We start from the raw sequence: 24,636 nt of genomic DNA on the forward strand, positions 1-24,636 counted from the left end.
TGAACTTAATCAATAAATGTTGTGTGTGTTCTGACTGCTCCACCAACCGGCTCTTCCCCATCTCTCTCCCTCTCCTGGGCCTCCCTATTCCCTGAGACACAACCAACAATATTGAAATTAGGCCAATTAAGAACTGGATCACTTGTTGCAGCTTCATCTTGAGCTTTTATGTTTACAGAGATGGAGTCTTTCCTTAAAGGCAACAGCCTCTAAGTGTTAGGCAAAGTTGATTTAGCATAATTCTTTAGGGCCCTAGGATTTTCAGAATGGTCAGTGAACACTGACTTCAACTTAAAGTCACCCGCCACAATAGCCCCTAACAAGAGAGTCAGGCTGTCTGATAGTTCTTAGATAGAGAGTCAGGCTCTCTATCTAAGAACAACAGCCTCTAAGTGTTCAGGTAAAAGGATGAATTGCACGTTTCTAGCTTTATGTCAAAAGCTAGCAATGATGAAGCTTAGTGAGGAAGGCGTGTCTAAAGCCAAGACAGGCTGAAAGCGAGACCTCTCGTGCCAAGCAGCTAGCCAAGTTGTGAATGTAAAGGAAAAGCTCTTAAAGGAAATGAAAAGTGCTACTCCAGTGAGCATGTGAATGATAAGAACGTGACACAGCCTTATTGTCGATCTGGAGAAAGTTTCAGTGGTCTGGATGGAAGATCAAACCAGCCACAACATTCCCATGAGCCAAAGCCTAATCCAGAGCAAGGACCTAACTCTTCAATTCTCTGAAGGCTGAGGAAGGTGAGGAACCTGCAGAAGAAAAGTTGGAAGCTCGCAGAGGTTGGTTCATGAGGTTTAAGGAAAGACTCCATCTCTGTAAACATAAAAGCTCAAGATGAAGCTGCAACAAGTGATCCAGAAAACCTAAGTAGGAGAATTCATGAAGGTGACTACATTAAACAATAGATTTTTCAATGTAGATGTAACAGCCTTCTGTTGGAAGGAAATGCCCTCTAGGACTTCCCATAGCCCAAGAGAAGTCAATGACTGGCTTCAAAGCTTTAAAGGACAGCCTGACTCTCTTGTTAGGGGCTATTGTGGCGGGTGACTTTAAGTTGAAGTCAGTGTTCACTGACCATTCTGAAAATCCTAGGGCCCTAAAGAATTATGCTAAATCAACTTTGCCTATGCTCTACCAATGGAGCAACAAAGCCTGGATGACCACACATCTGTTTATAAGATGGTTTACTGAATATTGTAAGCCCACTGTTGAGACCTACTGCTCAGAAAAAAAGATTTCTTTCCAAATATGACTGCTCATTGACAATGCACCTGGTCACCCAAGAGTTCTGACGGAGATGAACCATGAGATTAATGTTGCTTTTCATGCCTGCCAACCCCACATCCATTCTGCAGCCTTGGATCGAGTTGTAATTTTGAAAATGTTTCCAATACTATTATTCAAGAAATATATTCTGTAAGGCTATTGCTCCCATAGATAGTGATTCCTCTGTTGGTTCTGGACAAAGTACATTATAAACCTTCTGGAAAAGAGTCACCATTCTAACTGCCATTAAGAACATTCGTGATTCGGGGCGCCTGGGTGGCTCAGTCGGTTAAGTGTCTGCATTCAGCTCGAGTCATGATCCTGGGGTCCTGGGATAGAGCCCCACATTGGGGTCCCTGCTGAGCGGAGAGCCTGCTTCTCCCTCTCCCTCTGCCTGCCACTCTGCCTACTTGTGCTCTCTCTCTGTCAAATAAATAAATAAAATCTTTTAAAAAAAAAAAAGAACATTTGTGATTCATGGGAAGAGGGCAACATATCAACATTCATGGGAACTTGGAAGAAGTTGATTGCAACTCTCATGGATGATTTTGAGGGTCCAAGGCTTTCCTGGCGGAAGTAACGAGGGATGTGGTAGAAATAACATGAGAACTAGAATGAGAAGTGGAGCCTGAAGATGGGACTGAATTGCTACAATCTCATGAGAACACTTGAGTGGATGAGGAGGTGCCTCTTATGGATGAGCACAGAAAGTGGTTTCTTGAGATAGAATCTACTCCTGGTGAAGATGCTGTGAAGATTGATGACAGCCAAGGGTTTAGAATATTACATCAACTTAGTTGGTAAAGCAATAGCAGGGTTTGAGAGGACTGACCCCAATTTTGAAAGAAATTCTACTGTGGGCAAAATGCTATCCAACAGTATTTGCATGCTACAGAGAAATCGTTCATGAAAGGAAGAGTCAATCGATGTGACAAACTTCACTGTTGTCTTATTTTAAGAAACTGCCACAGCTGCCCCAACCTTCAGCCACCACCACTGATCAGTCAGCTCCATCAACATCGCGGCAAAACTCTCCACCAGCAAAAAGATTATAAATTGCTGAAAGTTCACATGATGGTTAGCATTTTTTAGCAATGAAGCATTTTTTATTATTGAAGAATAGTTGACATACGGCAACAAAGTATTTTTAATTAAGGCATGTACATTGTTTTTTAGACATAATGCTATTGCACACTTAATAGACTACGGCACAATGTAAACGTAACTTTTATGTGCAATGGGAAACCAAACAGTTTATTTGACTCACTTTATTGCAATATTTACTTTATTGTGGTGGTCTGGAGCCAAACCTGCAATGTCTCCAAGGTATGCCTGTGTAAGTGGTATCATACATTTGTCCTTCTGTGTCTGGTTTATGTTCTCAAGGTTCATCCATGTTGTAGCGTGTGTCCAAATTTCCTTTTCCTTTGTGGGTGAATAATATTCCATTGTGTGGCTGTACCACATTTAGTTTCTCTGTTCATCCATCGGTAGTTATTTGAATTTTTCCTATTAGCTAGTGTAAGTGATGTTGCTGTGAATATATAGGAACCTGCTTGAATCCCTGCTATCAGTTCTTTTGGATATATACCTAGGAGTGGAACTGCTGGGTCATGTAGCAATTCTATGTTGAACTTTTTGAGACACTGCCAAACAGTATTCCACACTGGCTGCACCTTTCCACATTCCCACCAGCAATGCACCAGGGTTCCAGTCTGTCTACATCCTCGTCGACAGTTACTATGAACCATCCAAACCGCTATGTCCGTTTCTTTTTAAGTGGTCCTATGTCTGTATGCCTGATCATCTGGATAGAATCAACAGATCACTCTATTCAACATGGCTGAACTACCTGCACAGATCGATGTAAATTTTCATTCAAGCAAAAAGTAAAGAAAAATCTATCACCCAGATTCAAAGTAGGTACAAAGATGACCCATGAGAGGCAGTGTAACAAAGTGGCTAAAAGCCTGGACTCTGGCAGTCCAACTAGAACCCCAGCTCTGCTTTCGCCAACTGTGAACGTGGGTGAGCTGCGTTACCTCTTCGCAACACTTTCTTCCTCCGTGAAATGAGGATAATAGAGACACCCACTTCCTGGGGGTGTTGTGAGAATTAACTAAGTGGATACATGCAAAGCACTTAGAACAGTGCTCTGTAAATATAAGTTTAAACAACACTAATTCACTAAATTTCTGGTTCAAATACGCAGAAAGACTTTGGGACTTCATCTCATACCCCAGGCAATTAAGTCGGAATCTTGGGGAAGGGTGGCATCAGCATTTTTAATGAGCACCCAGCGCCCCAGTGATCCCCACACGCAATCGTGTTGGACAACCCCTACTCTAACTCATAGCCAACTGGTGTCCCCTTCGGGTTTCATCTGACTTTCAAGCAAGCCGAGTCCCAAGAAGAGGCCCCATTTATGTCTATTGTTGCAAAACTCAACTGGAATTTTATGTTGTTGAAACTAATAGCCTATAAATATTATGAGATTATTCCATGAAGGAAATTTGTTTTAAAATTTCACATCCTTTTAATTTGGATGTTACACTTTCTTCTTTCCAGCGCAAAAAGAGGGATTTTTTTTTTTTTTTAAGAAAGAGATAGAGAGTGGGGGTGTGGGGGAGGAGCAAGAGAGAATCTTTATCAGGCTCCACACCCAGCCCAATGCGGGACTGGACTCGGGCCTGGACGTGGAGCTCGATCTCACAACCCTGAGATCATGACGTGAGCCAAAATCAAGAGTTGGACGCTTAGCCAGCTGAGCCACCCAGACACCCCAAGGCTTTCACAGTTTTGAAACCAATTATGCAACAGCCATTTTAAAAATCTAAAAAGTTGCACATTATTTTTAGAAAACATTGATTCTGATAGTCCAGAAAATGCCAGAGCATTCATGTGAAAGTCACTTGGCCCTTCCCGGTATCCAGATGTATGGCATTAGGGAGGCAAACCATTGGAACTGAAGACACAACTTCTATCTGAGCCTAAAAGGGCCACAGAAATGTTGCATTTCTTAAAGCATTTTTTTTAAGATTTTATTTATTTATTTGTCAGAGAGAGAGAGAGCACAAGCAGGGGGAGTGGCGGGCAGAGGGAGAAGCAGGCTCCCCACCGAGTCCCACTATGCGGGACTCGATCCTAGGACCCTGGGATCATGACCTGAGCGGAAGGCAGAAACTTAACCGACTGAGCCACCCAGGCGCTCCTTCTTAAAGCATTTTAAACAACCCAGGAATAGAAGCTCTTGTGAAATGCTTTGCACATTTCCCATTTCAGAAGTTGTTTCAGCAACCTGAAATTTTCAGAAGACTGAAGAGTTTCAGAATACAGAGGCTTCGCACATGCAGGCCAGTCTCCTCAAGTTCCCGCTGGGGAAGCCATCAGAATTTCCGCCTCGTGGCGAAAGGAAGTGGAGCTGGAAACACTAGGTGAAGGTTTCCTTCAAGAAAAGCAAGGGTTGGGGCACCTGGGTGGCTCAGTCGGTTGGGTGTCTGCCTTCGGCTCAGGTCATGATCCCAGGGCCCTGGGATTGAGCCCCATATCGGGCTCCCTGCTCAGCAGGAAGCCTGCTTCTACCTCTCCCTCTGCTGCCTGCCCTGCTCATGCTCGTTCTCTCTTTCTCTCTCTAAAATAAATAAATACAAATACTTCAAGAGAAGCAAGGGTTGCTAAACAGCATGTAGGAGAAAAAAAAATAAGGACAGTTCACATACAGAGCCCCAGAGCCACTTTGAGAAGAAGCATCTCTCAAAAGAATTGCAAATCGTGGAAATACTTCGCACTGAAAACTCTGACCAGAGACATCCTCACAGGAGCTCACCAAGACTTCCCAAAGGCTCTGTAATTTTAAGGGGCAGCTCTCTGGAGAGAGAGAGAGGCTGATGGAGAAATTGTAGTGCCACCTGCCAGAGCTCTGAAAAAACCCTAAGTCTCATAAACACACTCTCAGCCCCTCCCCATTCCCCGAAGGCACACCAGCATCACTAGGACCTGGTACGCCACCAGAATATGAAAAGCGGCAACCACCACTTTTGGGGGCTTACCAGCGGCCATACGCTTAGCAAACCTGCCCATGGGTTACCTCTGTGAATCCTCACAACTCTATAAAGTAGACCATTTTACAAATTAGGACAACTTGAGGCTCGTGTATTTGTTCGTCCCATAAATATTCCCTGGGTACTTCCTACCTCGGGGATGCTGGAAAACAGGGGATAGAAAATGAGGCCGGGAAAGAATTGCTAAGTGAAAGAAGCCAACCTGAAAAGGTTACATATTGTATGATTCCCACTATATGACATTTTGCAAAAGGCAAACGTGTGGAGACAGTAAAGAGATCAGTAGTTGCCAGGTGTTGAAGGGAGGGAGGGATGAACAGGTGGAGCACAGGGGATTCTTAAGACAGTGAAACTGTTCTCTGTAGGATCTTAAAATGATGGATACATGTCATTAAACCTTTCACAAAACCCACAGAATATACAACACCAAGAGTGAATCCTAATGTAAGCTATAAACTTCAGTTAATAATGTATCAACATTGGCTCACCAATTGCAACAAATATGCCATGCTAATGAAAGATGTGAATAACAGGAATTTCGGGAGGTGGGGGGACATGATAGGGTATGTGGGAAGTCTCTGTACTTTCCACTTCTTTTTCTGCAAACCCAAAGCTGCTCAAAAAAAAATTAAGTCTATTGGGTTTTTTTGTGGGGGCGGGGGGTTGGTTAACAAGAAAAGAAGACCACAACGCCTGCCATTATGAAGATTTGCAGAGAATAAGACCAACACAAAGCAAGGAAACAAAGACGTGAAGAGCTGATGCTCCATGCAGTGAAGGAAGGAAACAAAAGAGGCAAATGACTGGGCCTGCACTGATGGGGTGGTCACAGAAGGCCTGTCTGAGGAGGTGACATTGAAGCAGAGAGCTGAAGGCACCACCATGCAAAACGGGGGAAGAGCACATGCAGGGAAGGGCATGTGCAAAGACCCTGAGAAAGAAGGGAAATCTAGGAACACAAAGATCACCTAGCTGGGAGAGAGCAGAGTCAGGATTTGATTTTCCTTTTGACCCCAGCGCCTTGTCTCTCATTTAAATAGCCACCGTCTTGAATATGGAGCCTTACTCTTTCTCAAATTCTCCCTGTATTCCTTTCCCTATGGTGTGGCTGGATAGTGTAAACATTACTTAAAATGGGAATAAATTCTTCCATCGCTGATGGCAAAGTGTTCCGCCCCAGTCTTCAATCAGTAGAGAAAATTCCAAGGCTTTGCTTTCCCAGCTATCTTTAAAATTCAAGAGGTTTGAGGGAGGAGCATTTTGTCATTTGGAAAAAAGGTCATCTATTCATCATTTTCCAAAAACATCCAACACATACTGCTTAACTCTTATTGAGCACTTCTCTTTGCATTATGAGAGAGGTTCCTATGGTCTTTATAAATATTTATAATCCCCGACTGGCCATGTTATATATACTGTGCTTTGCTAATATTAGTCATGGCTTTAAGTCTTCCTGAGCACAGAGCACGGTGACTGTGGATATGCAGAATGGTATCCTGGCCAAGAGAGCAAAGGCCTTCATTGCAATTGTTCTGTGGGTCTGCTTAAAGAATTTGCACATAACCAAGTCAAAATACAGGTACTTCTTTTCTTGAAGAGGAAGAAAAAACAATCTGTTTCAATCCATATGAAAAAGCATTTCAAAACTGAAAACATAGCACATAAAGAAGAAAGAGGTAAGTGTGTTATTTTAAATGGGAAAAACAGCTGCTTGGGTCAGATAGAAACCAGATGGGAGAGAAAGAATCAGAGGAGTAAAGCTCAAATGCATTCAGGAAGAAGACATCAGAGTTTCGTGAAATGTGCTCGCAAGCCGGAGGAACGGTAACTCCCAGACTTTTCTTCCTGTGGTGCTAGACCATATGGCTCACAGGAACGCGCCTTCTCCAGGAACACGGAAGAAAAGCTAAGGTGGACGCACCAAGTTATCCAAGGAACTGATCCAAGAAAAAACCCCGTCACACCCCAGATGGCTGGGTGTCTTCACTGGGGAGGTGCAGGACTTGGTGTGTTCTCTGAGGGAATGGCTAGAAGCCTCAGAAGGAGAAGAATGTGTCTGTCCTCATCCAGCCCCCTGGGCTGGGGGAAATAAACCAGACAGGCACAACCAGGCCTTCTAAGCTTGTGTTTATAGGAGCTCTCCTTTGCACAACCCACCTGTCTTTTCACACGGTTCCCCAGGGCGTATGTATTGGGAAACTCGGAGGCATGGCTCAAATCCCAACCTCGGCCATCTTGTCCAGCAGACGGGAGGTAGAAAGTTCTGGCGAACTGTTTCCTCCGCACTGGTGAAGTGTATTATTTGAGTTGCCACATGCTGACCACAGGCTTCCGGCTGCACCACATGCTGGCCTCAAAGTGGAACAGCTCTCGGTGGTGCTACCCACTAAGGCTTGCTGTGGTACCAGAGGAGGAGGCGGCGACCTGGGCGGCTGGTACAGCCACCCACACGAAGCTGGAGACGAGCCCGCCTCTGACTGCGGAGTGGACCATGCCCAGATGCATGTGGCCAGTGTAGTTATCTTAGCTCGTTAACATTCTCGCAGCAGCTAGTGATGCGTGAACACACCAGGTGAGGAAGAGCAGTTTGCAGAAAACACAGCTAGCTCCTCACCACACCGCAAAAGGACAAAGCCGGCCTCCAGACCTCCCAACCTAAACCCTTGAACAACAAGGGCTTAGCAGATAAAAAGTAAAGGATCTGATAAAGAGGAATCCAGGCGGCTTTCATAAAGCTCTATAACCTCAGGCCAGTGACTTGACATCTCTGAGCTTTGACCCGCCCATGTATAAAATGGCGTTCCTAATAATATCTATCTCATAGGGTGGTTGAGAAAATCAAGTGGGATAATTTATATAAAAAAGCTTACATTATAAACAGGATCTGTACAGTTAAATAGGAGAACCTCAACTGAAACTAGTTTGAACCGGAATAAAGAATAAAACAGACTTACTGGCTCTCATAAACTGTAAAGTTCTGGAGTGCATCTGGCTTCAGGCGTGGCTGGATCCAGTTACTCAGATTATTTCTTCCAGATGCTTGCTTGCTCTTGTATTCTCTGTCTCAATCTCTTAATCTCTCTCTCAATCTGTTTCTCCTTCCTCCTCTCCTCCTCTCCCCACCTTCCTCTCATTCTTGCTCATTATCTTTCGTTTTGGGCTTTGCTTTCTTCAGTGTTGGATTCATACTCAGGCAGTGTCTTTCAAATGCCATGAGAAAGATGGCCCCTTGCAGTTCCAGGCCAAATAGTCTGTACAGAGGAAGTGAGACTTCCATACATCCCATTTCATGGAGGGACTCTGGTTGGATCTGGAAGTTGCCCCTTGCTTCTACCAGTATCTACAGAACAGGCACGGAGAACTCTGATGGGTCAGACTTAGTCACGTGCCCTCTCCTATATGGAGGGATGGGGAGGGGGCGGCTTTAGGCTCTTTTACAGATGGACCCACCGGGATTATGCAGGGTAGACAAAGAACAATTCTCTACAGACAAACGTGTGTTCACAAAAAGGGTTCAGAACTCCATAAGCAGGTCCGTGTAATTACCATTGGTCTCTCTTATCTCTTCATATCAAAACCTGCTTCTCCTGGACGTTGTTCCCTTCTATTGGGCTGTTACTTTAGAAAAGAATTGGATGTAGACTGGCTTCTAATCATGTGTCATGGAAAGAGCTTCTACTAGAAGCCAGAGGTCTGAGTTCTAATCCAGGTTTTGCCGCTAAGTGACTTAGTGTCTTTGGTCCGGTTAGTTTGACCTCCCTGTGATTAAGTTTCACCAGCTCTCACATACATGAGGGCTGCTGTCAGTTATCACCCAGACCCCTTCCAGCTCAAAGGCCTGTGTTTCCATGATTTCATCCTTGTTGCATGACACTTCTCAGGGGTATTCACATTTTGGCCGAGACTTGCTGAAATGGCCACGATTTGATACATTGAATGACACGTGATAAAGATACTTGGACAAGAGAAAGCAGGAACCTCTTTCCAAGCCTCCTAAGCATCATTCCACATGGGCAGGTACCTCATCATGGTACAGTAGCCTCCCTTATCTGTGGCTTTGCTTTCCACGGCTTCAGTTCCCCATGGTGAGCCTCGGTCTGGAAGCAGACGATCCTCCTTCTGACAAATCATAAGAAGCTCAGTAGCAGCCTAAACGCTACATCACAATGCCTGTCATTCCCCTCACTTCATCTCATCACAAGGACATTCCATCAACTCAGGTCATCACAAGAAGGGTGAGTACAGTACAGTATTTTGAGAGAGAAAGACCACATCCACGTAACTTTTATTACAGTACATTGTTTTAATTTTTCCGTTTTATTATTGGTTATTATTGTTAATCTCTTACTGTGCCTAATTTACATATTAAACTTTTATCACAGGTGTATATGTATAGGAAAACACTTAGTATATATAGGGTGTGGGGCATCCCCTGGGGCACTTAGAACATATCTCCCACAGATAAGAGGTGACTACCGTATTTTGCATTTGCTGTCCAAGGCAGTGGAAAGTGTGGCTTAGTTGGCTTGTGTCAACACAATGGTGGAAAACGAGGCTGAATGAACAAGGCATACTCTAGCCCACTTTCCTCTGACCACATTGGTGGCCTTCCGCCTCTCCTGCCAATGACTCTTGTCCTCTTTGGGGACAGTGCTTCCAAGGCCTCCCCCTGAGGTTTGATCTGGGGCTCTCCAAATCTCCACCAAGACTCCCCCACCCTAGTTCCCATCCCTTTCAAGTCCTGCCCCCCTGCGAAGTGGCAGACACTTGCATTCAAAAGAATAATTCTCTTCTGCCTTGTGAATAAGTGCAGGAAAGTCACCCTCCAAAACAATATATGTGTGCTTCTCCAGGGTCTTGTGAAGATGATGTCCTAACACAAAAGAGTGAGTCCGATGGGGGAACCCAGCATCCATGAATGGTGAGAAAGGAGTCAGCATAGGAGCTAGATCTGGCCACCTCACTCTCAGGCGGTTCATATTTATTATACACCACTTCTTCCAAACAATATTGGAGGCCACTTATGACTAGAAAGAAGATGTGTATAAAACGATATAAATTAAAGAAGAGGAAACATATAGGTCAAGCCCCTAGACTAACATATTTATCAGGAGTATAAAAATTCACCCCAGGGACACCTAGGTGGCTCAGTTGGTTAAGCGTCTGCCTTCGGCTCAGGGTCCTGGGATCGAGTCCTGCATCAGGCTCCTTGCTCAGTGGGGGACCCTGCTTCTCCTTCTACCTGCCGCTCCCCCTGTTTGTGCTCTCTCTCTCTCTCTGACAAATAAATAAATAAAATCTTTTTAAAAATACAAAAATAAAATAAAATAAAAATTCACCCTGAACTTGTTGATAGCCAAGGCAAAAGCAAAACATGGTGGACCAAATCACTTTCAACCACCAGTTAAAAGGAAAATCATTAGATCCTAGTTGTAAATTAGCAGAGGGAGGGGCACCTGGGTGGCTCAGTTGGTTAAGTATCTGACTCTTGATTCGGCTGAGGTCATGATCTCAGGGTCAGGAGATCGAGCCCCATGTTGTTTGGTCTCCATGCTCAGCGTGGAGCCTGCTTAAGATTCTTTCTCTCCCTCTGCCCTCCTCCCCAGTTCTCTCTCTCTCTCTTTCAAAAAATACATAAATAAATAAATAAATAAGCAGGGGAACTCATATGAGGGACTTTAAAAATAGTATAAAGATGGGGCACCTGGGTGGCTCAGTCGGTTGAGCATCTGCCTTTGGCTCAGGTTGTGATCCCAGGGTCCTGGGATAGAGTCCTGCATCGGGCTCCCTACTCGGGGGAGTCTGCCCCTACCTCTCCATCTGCTTCTCCCCCAGCTCATGCTCTCTCTCACTCTCTCTCTCTCAAATAAATAAAAGCTTTTTTAAAAAATAGTATAAAGAACAATGGTAAAGACTGCTCCTTATATGGATGCAGGTATGTTCTTCATGTCAACTTTGTGTGGCTCTTTGAGAAAAGATGACCTCACAGGGTAAAGGGCTCCCTGGTTTTCTCATATAACCCTGTCTCTATAGCATGAGTGAAGGGGAGAATTATCAGTTATTGCAGGCAACCAAAGTTGTTCATTTAAGTCTCCTGCCTGATTTGAAGTATAGAGATTTGAATTACCACCAAATCCTGTAATTTCTACATCCTTAACGCTCTCAAACCAGTACCCTACTCTTTTTCATCATGGTCCCCGGCTTCATGACAGACCACCCTCAGCTCTCCCTGGAACTGATTTGTCTCCAACCCTCCCAACCACTCTGTGCCCAGAGCAGTTAGACACAACCTTTCCCAGATGTGACTTTGACCCTGCTCCTTTAGGACCTTCCCACTGCTGCCAGGACATGAAGGTCCTAGCCTGGCCTTCCAGACCTTTCGTGATCTGGCCTCCTGTCAACGCTGCGAGGCTCACCTCCCTTCTTCCACTGTCCCACTCTTCCACTTCTCTCTCTTCTGGAATATGTTTATCTCTTCCAGATGCCCCACGATCTTTACCTGGCTATTCTTTCTCACCCTTCAGATCCCAGCCTAGACAACCTGTCTTGCACAAACCCTTCTTCAGCCTCTTTAGACAGCCCAGTCTCCATGTGTGTTGGCTATTTTATCACTTCTCAAACCACCTTGGAATCACCCATTTACCCACCTGCTGGCTCTATGGGACTCTCAACATCATTGCTCAGGAACACAGCCCCCAGAGCCAACCGCGCTTCTCCACTTCCCCAGCTCTGTGATCCTGAACCACTCATTTCATGCCCCCGTGCCTCAGTTCCCTCATCTCTAAAATGGGACTCATGACAGCCCCTGCTTCCTAAAGGTATTATGAGGACTAAATGAGAAATTTCATGAAAAGCACTTATACTTACACATAGTAAGTACGAACAACAAGTGCTATTAGCATGAGCAGTGGTATTATATTAGGATAGAAGTTTTAGCTGGTTTATTCACTGTTTTATCCCCAAACTCAACCCAACATCTGGCACAGAGGAGGGGGTCAATGAATATTCGTCGGACGAAAGAATGAATGGATGAGCGTTGAATTATCTGGTTCTATCACATACATAGTTCAGTCTGCATGTTATTTGGGTCTGCGTAGACCAAAAGAACCAATTGTGCTAAGTTTGTTTGCTCTGGTGTTTTTTCCATTTACTCTGTCAGGGGAAGGATTCCATTTTACAAAGAAGGGAGGAAGGGGAGCCTGGTTCCAAAGGCCTGTTTGTTCTCATTATTAATTTTCCTCTCCTCTTCCAAGTAGAGTTTGAATGATTTTGAATGTGCACTCATCTGGAACGGCACCCTCCTTCTCTTGTTTCATGCCTGGCTGCAATTAAAGTCAAAAGCAAAATTTGAAAATACAACTTTATTATAGAGTGAAAGAATTGTTGATTCAGGGACTAGCCTGTAATCTCACAACATTACAAAAAAAAAGGGAGAAGAAGAGGAAGAAGGGAAAAAAAAAAAAGGAAGAAAGAAAAGAAAAAAAAGAATACCAAGCTGCCAGCTAGTGGGTTCGGTCTCACCAGCAGAGACTCGAAACTCCAGAATCAATAACTCAGTTAACTTTGCCGGTTTCTAACACAATTATAAGAATTGGAAAATTGCCCAAAGGAATTAAGGTCTTACAAGAACAGTGATCCCCACCCCCTTTTCTAAGGAAGTGCTCGAGTGATAAAAGCAAAATAACTGAATGGGGTGGGACTCAGCAGTTTCCAGTGTCAGATCAGAGAGCTGTGGAATTTCAGAGCTGGAAGAAAGCTCAGAGGTCATCTGGAGGCCATTTCACAGATGTGATAACTGAGACCCAGGGAGGAAGGAGTTTACCCAAGTTCACAGGTTGTGCATGAATTTTGAAGCATTTCCATTATGATTTCTTCCTCCGTGCAAGAAATATCTACTGAGAGTCTCTTTGAGGCCAGACATTGTGCTAAACATGGGGAGTTCATGGATGAGCTAAGCTGACATGTTCTCTGCTCTTACAGAGTTTACCTTCTATGGTGGAGGTGGTCAGTCAGCAGGTAAACCAACAAATAAGAATGGGATAAATGGCCAGAACTAAAGAGAGTGCAGTGGTAGAGAACTAGCTCTCCGGGGTGGTCAGGCAAGGCAACTGAGGAAGAGGAGGGGATGTTCTCAGCAGGGTCAGGGGCGGGGGGAGAGAGCTAGCTTAGAGATCCCAAGACAAGGATGAGCTTGGCAAATTCAAGAAAACAAAGGGAGCAGAGTGTGGCTGGGGCACAGGGAGTGATATGACGCCCACATCCTAAAATAGAATAGAACAGTGCTTACCCTCATGCTCCTCACACCTGAGAGGCCGCTGGCCCTGGGCAGAATGAGGGGGATGGGGCTGGAACCTAACCTCCAACCCACTCGCCCTGAGAGCTGGGACACCTGGATCCACCAGCACACTCACACCTGTTCACATCACGTATGAAAATGGTTTCCAGGGGCGCCTGGGTGGCTCAGTTGGTTAGGCGACTGCCTTCGGCTCAGGTCATGATCCTGGAGTCACAGGATCGAGTCCCGCATCGGGCTCCCTGCTCGGCGGGGAGTCTGCTTCTCCCTCTGACCCTCCTCCCTCTCATGCTCTCTGTCTCTCATTCTCTCTCTCTCAAATAAATAAATAAAATCTTTAAAAAAAAAAAAAAAAAGAAAATGGTTTCCATTCACCAAGGAGAAAGGCATTGGACCAGACTTCATACCAGACTTAATGCAGCCACCAAATCATGAGAAAACCATGTCAGGGGGAATGTGGCTGTGGTGAGAAAGGTCTGGAAAGGAAGTTGCAGCATCACAAAGTGGGAAAGAGCACAATCTTTAGTCAGGCACCCTTGCAAAGAGACGGGCTTAACCGCCATGGAACTGGGCAAGTTGTCCGATTTCTCGGAACTGTAGCTTTCTCCTCTGTGAAACGGGTACCTCACTGTGGAGTTGGAAGGAATAGATGGGATCCTGCTCGTAAAGAGCTTAGCACCCTTCAAACCCTCACCCTGAGCCACGTACTAGCATCAGCTTTCTTGGGTGCACACACCAACTGGCGTTCTTGCTCCCTTGCCCCAGCTAGGGCCCCCGTTCCACAACCCCACTCCATTATCCTCCCTTCAGTAGTGGCCACCAGAGACCCACCTGAATGAGAAGCTAATACTCTGGGGCCCAAGGACCATTTGGCACAAGGCCGCATAGGCTGCCTGCCCAACCCCCACCCACCACCCTGTGAACCTCACAGCAGATGACCCCAGCAGAATGAATAAAATGAATAGTACTGTTTTTGTTTAAACACCAATGAGGTGATGTCTGGTTTTTATTAAGTATCATAAGTAAATAATTAATTCATACCAGAAACAAAAAGTACAAACATGGCTGTATTATAAACACGGAGCCTCACACAGTCTGCCCATCATGCCAAGGGCCCCTGTTGGCTACACTCTAGAACCATGGGTTTAACTGGCTGGAGGCCTTAGCTGCACTGAAATTCCAGCAAGCAAGTGTCCTGGAAGGTAGGGAAATAGGCTGTTCCTCTGCTCAACTCTGCACAACCATCCTCTACAAAAAAGTCCTTGATCCTGTCACTCACCATTGAATAACAATGGTGATAATTATATCAATAATAATATTTCTGAAACCCTTTTTATGTGCTAGGTCCACACTGTCCACTAGGGCAGCCATTAGCCGCATGTGGCAATTCCACACCTGAAATGTGGCCAATCAAAACTGAGATGTGCTGCAAGCATAAATATTACACACCGGGAGTGCCTAGGGGGCTCTGTCAATCCCAGGGTCCTGGGAGCAAGCCCCGCATTGGGCCCCCTGCTCAGCGGGGAGTCTGCTTCTCTCTCTGACAAATAAATAAATAAAATCTTTTTAAAAAAATTATACACCGGATTTCAAAGATTTAGTATGAAAAAAAGTAAAATATCCCATTAATAATTTTTTATGATTGCATATTGAAACAATATTATTTTGTATGTATTGGTTGAACAAAATATTAAAATTAATTTCACCTTTTTTAATATGGCTACTAGAACATTTTAAATTATTTACATGGTTCTCATTTGATCTCTAATGAAGAAGCAACCATGCATTATTTCCTTCCGGCTCCAGAGTAACCTGTTCAGGTAAGGACAGTTATTATCCCCATTTTACAAATGATAATTCTGAGATTGAGTAGTTCTGACTTTAATCCCTCACAGCCTGGAGACTGTTGTTCTGTAGATATGTCCTTCCCTGACTTTCTTCACTAAATTCCATTTATTCTCAAGGCTTAGAACTATGTCTTCCTCCTCCATGGAAGTCGTCAAGGGTGATTGGACCCCTAACAGTTGTCTCCTCTCTCTCTCTCTCTCTCTTCCAAATGCCTGACCATAGCCCTTCTTGCCTACTCCCCACAATTAGGGGCATAAATACAATCTGCCCTGTCCTATACACTTCCTGGGTCACATCGGTTGCCTTTTTCTTTACAAAATAGTATGTTCTCATGCACTGTTTTTCAGACTATGGGTTGTAACCCCATCATTGGTGGGATGTAAAATCAATTTTGTGAGCCATAACTAAAAACTTTCAAGGAATGAAATAGAAGAGCATAGAAGAGAATAGAAGGGGGGGAGGGAATCAGTGTACATGACACAGTGAAATATTGTTTCCTAGTGTGTGTCCCGGGTCATGATGTAATTCATATTTCTGACTCTGCAGCTCAGTCCAGATGAGTTTGGGAAACACTGTGCTCATGGCTAAAGGCGTGGGTTCCAGAGCTGGGCTGCCTGAGTTTGAGTTCAGTTCTATCACTAGACATGCATATCGAAGTAGTTTCCTGATTTGATTCATTTGGCATTATAAGAAGCAAGCTGATGCTGAGTATTTTTAAATGGTTATGTAAGCAAAGATGAGCTATAAATCTTCATTCAGGAATGTGTGTGAGGATTACAGAAAGGATGCAAGATAATTGGGAGGGGAAGAAAGTGGGTATGACTAACTGGAGCTTTCATGGTCCCATGAGCCATCCTTTCTTGGAAATTTTTTGAGGAAAAAATGGGAAGATCATTTCGTTGCATTCCTCCATTCTTATTTTTAAAAGAACAAGCCCCCAAGCCCTGAAAATGGCTTATATTGAAATTTCATATTTGAATTAAAGGTTGTAAAACATGGTGGGGGTGGGGGGAGTGCTGATTATACTCCTGCCTCATGGGGCTATTGGAAGGATGAAATGATAGATGCACAGAAGAGTGTACATAGCCCAGGGACTGACACACAAAGCTACCAGATTGCTTCCCCAGCAAAATAATAATAATAATAATAATAATAATAATAATAATAAATGTGTGGTTAGGATTCCCTTGCTCAGAACCTCCCATGCCTCCTTATTGTCTACTAGATAAAGCACTGGCATCTGATTCTAGAATTCAGGCCCACCTCAGTCTGATCCTAAACTACCTTGGCAGCTTTGTTGCCCATGTACTAGGAAAGGCTCACCTTTCCCTACAGCCCCACGGGTGAAGTACTTCAGAATATGGGCTCCGTAAGATGGGCCTAGGGTAGCATGGTGCCAAATGCTCTACAAACTCAGGATTCAAATCTGGCCCCTTTTTTTTGGAAGTTAATCTCTGTTTTAATAGCAGAATGTTCTGTATCATTCTTTTAAAACGTCTCCCCACATACACCCAGAACTCTAGAATTTACTGAGTAGAGAAAGAGTTAACTCCTCTTCCACGGGCCACCGCAACTCCATGGGGATCAGTTTACCACTGCCATTGCTTCTCAGGAACACACGGGGGCGCTGTTGAGGGCTGGTTCCGCACCGCGACTGGTGGTTGGCCGTTGATAACTGGGTTGTCCTAACTGGTCCATGCGCCTGCTGAGGTGCACTGAACCCTTGTGTTGGGCTTTAATGTTAACAGTTTTTTTTCCATTAACGGGCTCACAATCAGCCATTTTTGACCAAAGCACGACCACTGTGCTAAGATGGCGGGATCCAAGGGACATCAACCAACCACTATGCCAAAACCAACCCACCTCCGTGGATTTTCAACACTTTGAGTTGAACTTAAAGATGATTGTCCTCGAGGTAACTATTTTAGGGACTCCGTTGTCCTGTCCCACCATTGGTAGGGGCCATCCAGAACATACTAGATCTCTCTAAAAGAGATTGAGAGCCATTTACACAAAACTGGCCAGTTCTCTCCAGGCACAGGAGAGAATGTATGTAATTACAGAATAAAGGAGAGAAGCAGCTTTTGGTAAACCACTCAAAAGAACAAAAAGGTGTTCTTTATTCCTTTTTCCAAGACAATGGAAGTCTATTTAGGCTCTTCATTTGCACATTAAGAGGGGCTTTTCAAGAGCCCTTATCCTGACCCAGCTGACCTGCTCCAGAGACTCTGAGCCAGAGCCGCTACCCCATTTAATTTTTGCTTTGTCAAGCACGCAACCCACCTTCAGTTTGCGTCTCTAACGTCAATCTGCCCTGAGTGGGTCATAACGACAATTTAGTGGATTGCAACTCTACTCTTTTTTTTACTGAATTAAAGTGGAAAGTAAAGGAGTATTTTCCATGTGTTAAAGAAAGAACTGATGCATGGAACTTTTATTTTCCCATGTCTATACTGGTTCAAAATTTTAAATGCATTCAAGTGGGGAGCAAAGTCAAAAGATTTGAGTCCACTTCTCTCTGCAAAAGATTTAATTTGTTACTCAAACATTTCCCCCTTTTTTTTTTTTTGGTGTTCTCTTCATTCTTTTGCCTAAACTGTTGGAAGCCTATTTTGGTCCCCTCTTCTTTAAGACACTGGCCTCCAAGCTCCCAGAAGATCCTTGCCCGTGTTGTTTTGCAGTTATCTAAGTACTCCGAGACCCCTCCTCCTTCACTATCCACCCTCTGTAGACCTTGAGCTCCTTGAGGGCAGATTGTGTCTTAATCCCTACTGCGCCCCCAGCGTTGACACACAGTATTGGCACAGTAAATATCAGCTGAACGTCCCCACAGGACCTCATGAATTGTTGTCTTTGGCACCTTTCAGATACTTTACGTCATAGTTGCTAGAAACTCTTCCCCAACCTTGGTAACTTGGTGTACATTTCTATAGCTCATCCCTTTCTCTTAGAATATAAACCCCCTGAGGGCAGAGAACATCTCTTATTCTTTGGATCCAGAGTCCTCAGAGAAAACTGAATGTAAAGGCATGTGCGCTATAAATCCCAGTTGATGGATGGAAGGTTCTGCTGAGCAGAGTACAGGAGATTAGGCAAGTCTGCTTTCTTTAATTAACTCAGTGTGTTCCAGAAAGTAAGGGTGTTCAACAGGATATATTAAATAAAGCAAGATAACATAAATTAGAAGCCAATGAGAACTTCTGAGAATTTTAACTGAAAGATCAATATATATGCATAAAGATTCAGCTCTTCGAGTGTTTACTAAAATCTTTTTTTATAAAAAGGGAAAAAAAGTTTTAGCAAGAGGGCAAAATTCAACAATCCTATATTGGTTGAATAAATTATGGGACACCTACAAGACCAAAGATGTGCATAATATAAGGTAAGAAGTGGTATTGCAGAGGACGGTTCTAAAATACTATATATGGTATTGATTTCATTTTGTAAAAGACATGTGTATACCAATGGAGGCTGGGGGAAGAAGAAAATACACCAGAACATGAATGTAGTTCTCTCCAGGTGTGACTAAGTGATTTTTACCAATTTTGTGTTTGTCTCCTGTGTTTTCTACATTTTCTAAAAATGAATTTATATTACTTTTGCAAAAGGACAGTATAAGAAATTCTGTTCATTTGTTTGTTTTTGTTTTTGTTTTGTTTTGTTTTGTCTTTCTTAAGTAGGTAGACCAAAAGAAAGGAAAGTAAGAGCAGGGAGCTAAGAATGAGGCTTCTATCCAAAAATGAATCCGTAAACGCTCAAACAGGCAACTCACCAGTTTGGCTCTGAGCTTTCCAGCAACACACACAAAAAGGGAAGTGGGATCAGCTGCATAACTCGAATTGTCCAGGGAAAAACTGTACTCTTCCTGATTACATAGGTATCTATCAGCTTCTCCTTTGAAGCCCTCTGAGGATGTTGTGCAATGTAATTAATAACATCCTCTACAGATCCTATCATCCAGAGTTTCCTAGAGTTGGCCCGAAATAGAGCAGTCTCTAAATTAGACTACTGCGCTCCCTGCCCTCATTCCAAGGATGGCCTTGGGGCAAGGGATTTAATTCCTCACTGAGTACCTCTACTTAGTACTGGTGATTAATTACTTCATATCTAAATAACTGGCGGTTATTAACAGCCACAATGAGCAAAAATAGTTATTAATCCGTCCTAGCCTTTGGCTGGCTTCTCTGAATGAGTTGACTCCCTCCCCCCAAATTGCCAGGAGCCCCTTTCCAGGGGTGTGGTCTCCTCAGACCTGCACAGCCCCAAGGCCCTCGGGTGACTCAGTGACTCATCCACTCTCCCACCTTGACCTCACCCCGGAGTACAGAGGCAAGAAGCCAGAAAGACTTAATTGTTAAATATCTCCTATCGAAAGCCCAGAGTATCCAATAAGACCAAACTAGTGGCCATTTTCTTCACAGCTAGAGCTCTTGGAATAGACATGTGGAGAAAAGAGAGAAAGGCTGCAGAAGGGGAATGTAGACTCCAAGGAAGTTCCCCAGTCTGGGATCCCAGGGCCTTCTCCATGGAACACACTGGGGCTCAGGGTCTTTGACTTTTTACAACACCCGCTCATAAAGGTGCTAAGGCTCACAAGTGAATGTGGGCAGGTGAGAGGGCTTCTGAATTGGGGAGCAGATCATCTCAGTAGCATAGATTAGAGATGGCACAAGCAACGAGGGGATGTAAAGAGATCCTTATCCACCCCTAAGCCTCAGGGAAGGCCTCCTGGCAGAGGTGATATCTGAACTGGGACTTGAAGCGTTAGTATGGCTTTGCAGAAATGAAGAAAAGGTCAAGGGCATTCCAAGGAAGACAAGGCACGCTGTCCTCCTCTGGGAACTTCCCATCATCTCCTATTGCCAGGGCATAAAATTCAGAATGGGATGGGGACAAGGCTAGGAGAAGCCAGGTCATGGAGGGTCAGGGATGTAGCACCAAAGAAGCAGGCCTGGGTTTATGTACACGAATGCCAAGACCAGGCAGGTGATGTGAATCGGTGCATTGGCCGGGAGACAAGAGAGGATGGTGGACAGTGTAGCAAATCGGAGTGCTCCTGAGTCATCCAAAGAGTCTAGTCAATACTTCAGCCAGTTGTTACCGTAGGAGAATACAGAACTAGCGTTGCTAGATGTCCCCATTGTTTAAGAGACAACAAATCTAGATCCCTAGGTACTAGTCTCCCCATTTGTAAATGTTGGTGACTAATTCAAAGTTAAAACACAGTTGGGACGCCTGGGTGGCTCAGTCAGTTAAGCGTCTGCCTTCGGCTCAGGTCATGATCCCAGGGTACTGGGATCGAGCCTTGCATCGGGCTCCCTGCTCGGCGGAAAGCCTGCTTCTCCCTCTCCCACTCCCCCTGCTTGTGTTCCCTCTCTTGCTGTCTCTCTCTGTCTGTCAAATAAATAAATAAATAAATAAAAATTTAAAAATAAATTAAAATAATTAATTAGAATAATTAATTGAAATAAATAAATAAAAATAAATAATTAAAATAAATAATTTAAAATAAATTTAAAAAAAAACAGAAATACACATAAAACAAAGTTATGTGTTGACTGCTTAACAAAATGTTATGGCCAAGCCTCACAGGAACATAAGCCTGTATTTCCCTTCAGAAGTTTGCTGTTTGCTAATTCAGAGTGTTGTGACTTTAGAGAACCCAACAGATAGTGAGAATTGGCTCTATACATGTATGCACTCACCTTAAGGTTGCTCTTTTTTTAGTTCTACCAAATCTGATTAACTGTGTTTTCAAATTAAATATTTTGAAAAAGATCTTTTTTTTAATTGCAGTGGGGGAGGCAGAGAATGCGCTGAGCCCTTGGCAAGGAGTAGGAGTTTAAAAATATATGTATCAGATTTTGTTTTCTCTGCTCCAATCAGTTCAGGATAAACTTTTCCACTGAAGCGAATCTTGATAGTGCTGCCTCGTCCGAGGCAAGCTGGCTTTGGGGAAGAGCTTCAAATCTGCTCCCAATTTAATGTTACTCAGTACTGAAGTATTTATAACTTTGTTTGCTGAATCATTATAAAGTATCCGAGTAAAAGAAAATTAATCAAGTCCTGAAGTTTTTATGCCCCCAGGGTTTTGGGGGGATTAAATAAACAGAACTTTGTTTTATTATAATTGGTTTTCAACCTTCATCGGTGTCTGTAGCCCTTAATGTAAGTAATTTCATATTGATCCTGGAAAGTCGGGTTCCATTTGAGACTTTTCAATATTCTTTCATTCCTATTGCTAAGGGTTGATGAAAAAAATGAAGTGAAATGAGATGAAATGAAAAAAATCCATTTTACACACACACACCCCCAAACAAAACCACCCTAAGCTTTTCAGTTTGTTTGAAAACCATTAGTAAATTCTGTCAAGTTGGCTGCCCAAGGTCATTTCAACCTCACACCATCTATTTTTAAACTTTCAGTTGTATGTGGAAGATTCAGAAATTTCAGCTAGAAAACAGTGCTTGGGCTAAAGCGGGTGCAAGTGTGACTTCTCTGGGTTTTAAAGAACTGTTCTTCAGATCATGGTTTTCATCAAAGTCATTCTCTACGTTTTTGTAAACATTTTTAATAAGAAAAAAATTTAAAAAGCAGAAACAATCTGAAAGGTTGCTCTAAATATGGAAACATTGGGATGAATGTTATGTTTTTAAGGCTCTCACTTAGGAAAACGCTAATTAAAAAGTACACACCGTATATCTTAGGGAAGGGAGACACTTGTTTACTGCTTTGTAAAAAAAAAAAAAAAATTTTTTTTCACTATCCTTCAGCCGTAAGAATGCAAGAAGATAGATTTTCTTTTGTTCTTACTTTGGCTTGCTACAACTCTACTCTTCTTTTTTTTTTTTTTTTAAGATTTTATTTATTTATTTGACAGAGAGAGAGAGCACAAGTGTGGGGAGCGGCAGAGGTAGAGGGAAAAACAGACTCCCTGCAGAGCAAGGAGCCCAATGGGGGACTCGACCCCAGAACCCTGAGATCATGACCTGAGCCGAAGGCAGATGCTTAACCAACTGAGCCACCTCAGGCGTCCCTCTACTTTTCATTTTTGAAAGTGATTTGAAAACAAGAAAGGGGGATGGATCTAGCTCTCTGAGTGCAGAGCTTAGCCCCTTCCCTTACTGGCTGTGCAATTTGGGCACGTCACTGGGCTTCTGTGGCTGTTCTTCTGGGACACGGGGCCCTGACACCTGCCGTGCAGCCTTCATCCACGTCCAGCCGTTGACCAGATCACCCAGAACATAACAAGTGCTCAGTACAAGTTGGTTGTTGTCCTTAAAACTTGCACCCTCCAATAATCATATTTATAATGGGGGCGCTGTTCTCACATTAGGACAAAATGGCCAATGATACTTTAACCAGTGTGTATTTTTAAAGACCCAAGGCATGTTCCTGAGGAACAAATACAGGAATTTTCCACCCAGAGTCCTTGTTTACCAAATATCTGTGGGCAAATACAGGTTTGTCTTTTTTTAAAAGGGAGGTGGGGCAAGAAGAAAAGAGAGGAATGCCTCCATAGAAAGGCAGTTTGGTGTAGATTTTCTGAATAAAAAGAAGACCAGCTGCCCTGACTCCTGATTGTTTTCCTGTGGTCACCAAAACTACAGATTAGATATCACTGGAACTCCATTTCTATGACCTGCCCCACGAATGCTTTCTTGGATGCAGGAAGAGAGAAAATCTCCTTCTCAATTCTCCCTTTGGACTTCCAATAAGAACATTTTTTTAACAACAAAAAAGCAACATGGGGAATGATTGCTAAACCCATGGCCACTTCTCTCTTGAAATAGAATTTTTTTCAGGCAGCAGTGTGCACAGCCTAGGGAGATGATCCATGATTGGTCTAAGCCAGCCAGGACTAGCCCATTTCTCTTTGCCAGTCATTCGTCTAGGGCAATGGTTCTCAACCCCATCAGTTTTACCTACACACACACACACACACACACACACACCCATAGGACATTGACAGTTTCTGTAGACATTTTCATGTTGTCATACCTGGAAATATGTTATTGGCATTTGGTGGGCAGAGGTCAGAGATGCTGATAAGCATCCTTCAATGCCCAGGAGAGCCCCTCACAAAAGAGAATTATCTGGCACAAAATGTCGGTAAGGCTGAGCTTCAGAAACACTGGTCTAGGAGTTGATACTTGACACAGTTCTGACAATGAAATGTGATAGGAAGAAGTGGGGGAACTTCTAGGAAATAATTTTCCTGCATAAGAGGAGGAAATTTTTTTTTTTTTTTGCCCCATCTCCTCTTCTTGTTGGAATGCTGGGGTGTGAAGATGTGATGCTTGGAACAGCTGCAGCTATCTTGGGACCATGAAGGGAGATATCACCAACATGCTGAGGATCTTTGAACCACTATCCCCAGACTTCTTATTTTATGAGAAAATTAATTGCCTTTATTTTTAAAACTATTAGTTGGTATTTTTGTTCCTTGTAATCAAAAGCATCATAGTTATTACATTTACGATGGCATATAATTTTTCCCTAAAAGGTCCACATTAGGTTAACTAGAAAACAGCAGAACTTTTCTAAGATTCAGATACTGCTCAATGAGTTGGGCTCAGTCACTAGCTAAGTGTCTTGCTTCTTGCACAAAGCCCCTCAGAGCAAGTGAATTTCATTGCATGCTTCTGAAGGATGACACATGACTTTATACTGTGTATCTGCAGAGTGACTCCTGGACCCTGAAAATTGTGAAGCCTTCCTGTCATACTTCAAATTCAAGCTTTGCCACCCGGCAGGTGTCTGATCTAGGTAAGTTTACTTCTCTGCTACTTTGTCTGTAAGATGGAGATAATAGCCCTCAGAGGTTAAACGAGTTATCACATGAAAAATATTGCTTAGGATAGTGTCTGGCACTGTGTTCATATCATTATTATTATTAAATATTACATCTGAGAATACTAAGGGTCTGCTAAACCATTTTCACATCTGTATCTTACCTGATCACGTGACCATCCTTCAAACTTGAAATTGACAGCCAAGGGGGCCTTTTGTATGGGCTACTCAAAGGGAAATGGATTAGCAATACTCTGTCCAGTCTTCCCAAATTCCACCATTGGGTAAGGGCACAGCCAGGAGGCTTGTGCAAACTCTTCCCAAGACAACTGGAACATGATGCTAGAGGACCCACTGCAGGTGTGTCTCTCGTTG

At 43.6% G+C, this 24,636-nt stretch overlaps 1 protein-coding gene across 3 annotated transcripts in view; it reads left to right on the forward strand.

Annotated features, from left to right (window-relative positions):
- The window catches only part of LOC145721607 (uncharacterized), a 129,837-nt gene that overhangs the window by 84,110 nt on the left and 21,091 nt on the right, over nt 1-24,636 (forward strand). For all 3 annotated transcript variants that reach the window (XM_081820339.1, XM_081820349.1, XM_081820330.1), the window contains exons 4-5: nt 17,234-17,383; nt 24,153-24,237. In XM_081820339.1, the coding sequence (XP_081676465.1) occupies nt 17,234-17,383; nt 24,153-24,237 (235 nt within the window). The remainder of the gene's footprint in view (nt 1-17,233; nt 17,384-24,152; nt 24,238-24,636) is intronic.

The sequence above is a fragment of the Leptonychotes weddellii genome, chromosome 1 (genome assembly GCF_054177405.1).
Source record: "Leptonychotes weddellii isolate Sample4059 chromosome 1, ASM5417740v2, whole genome shotgun sequence".
In the NCBI taxonomy this organism is placed as follows: Eukaryota; Metazoa; Chordata; class Mammalia; order Carnivora; family Phocidae; genus Leptonychotes; species Leptonychotes weddellii.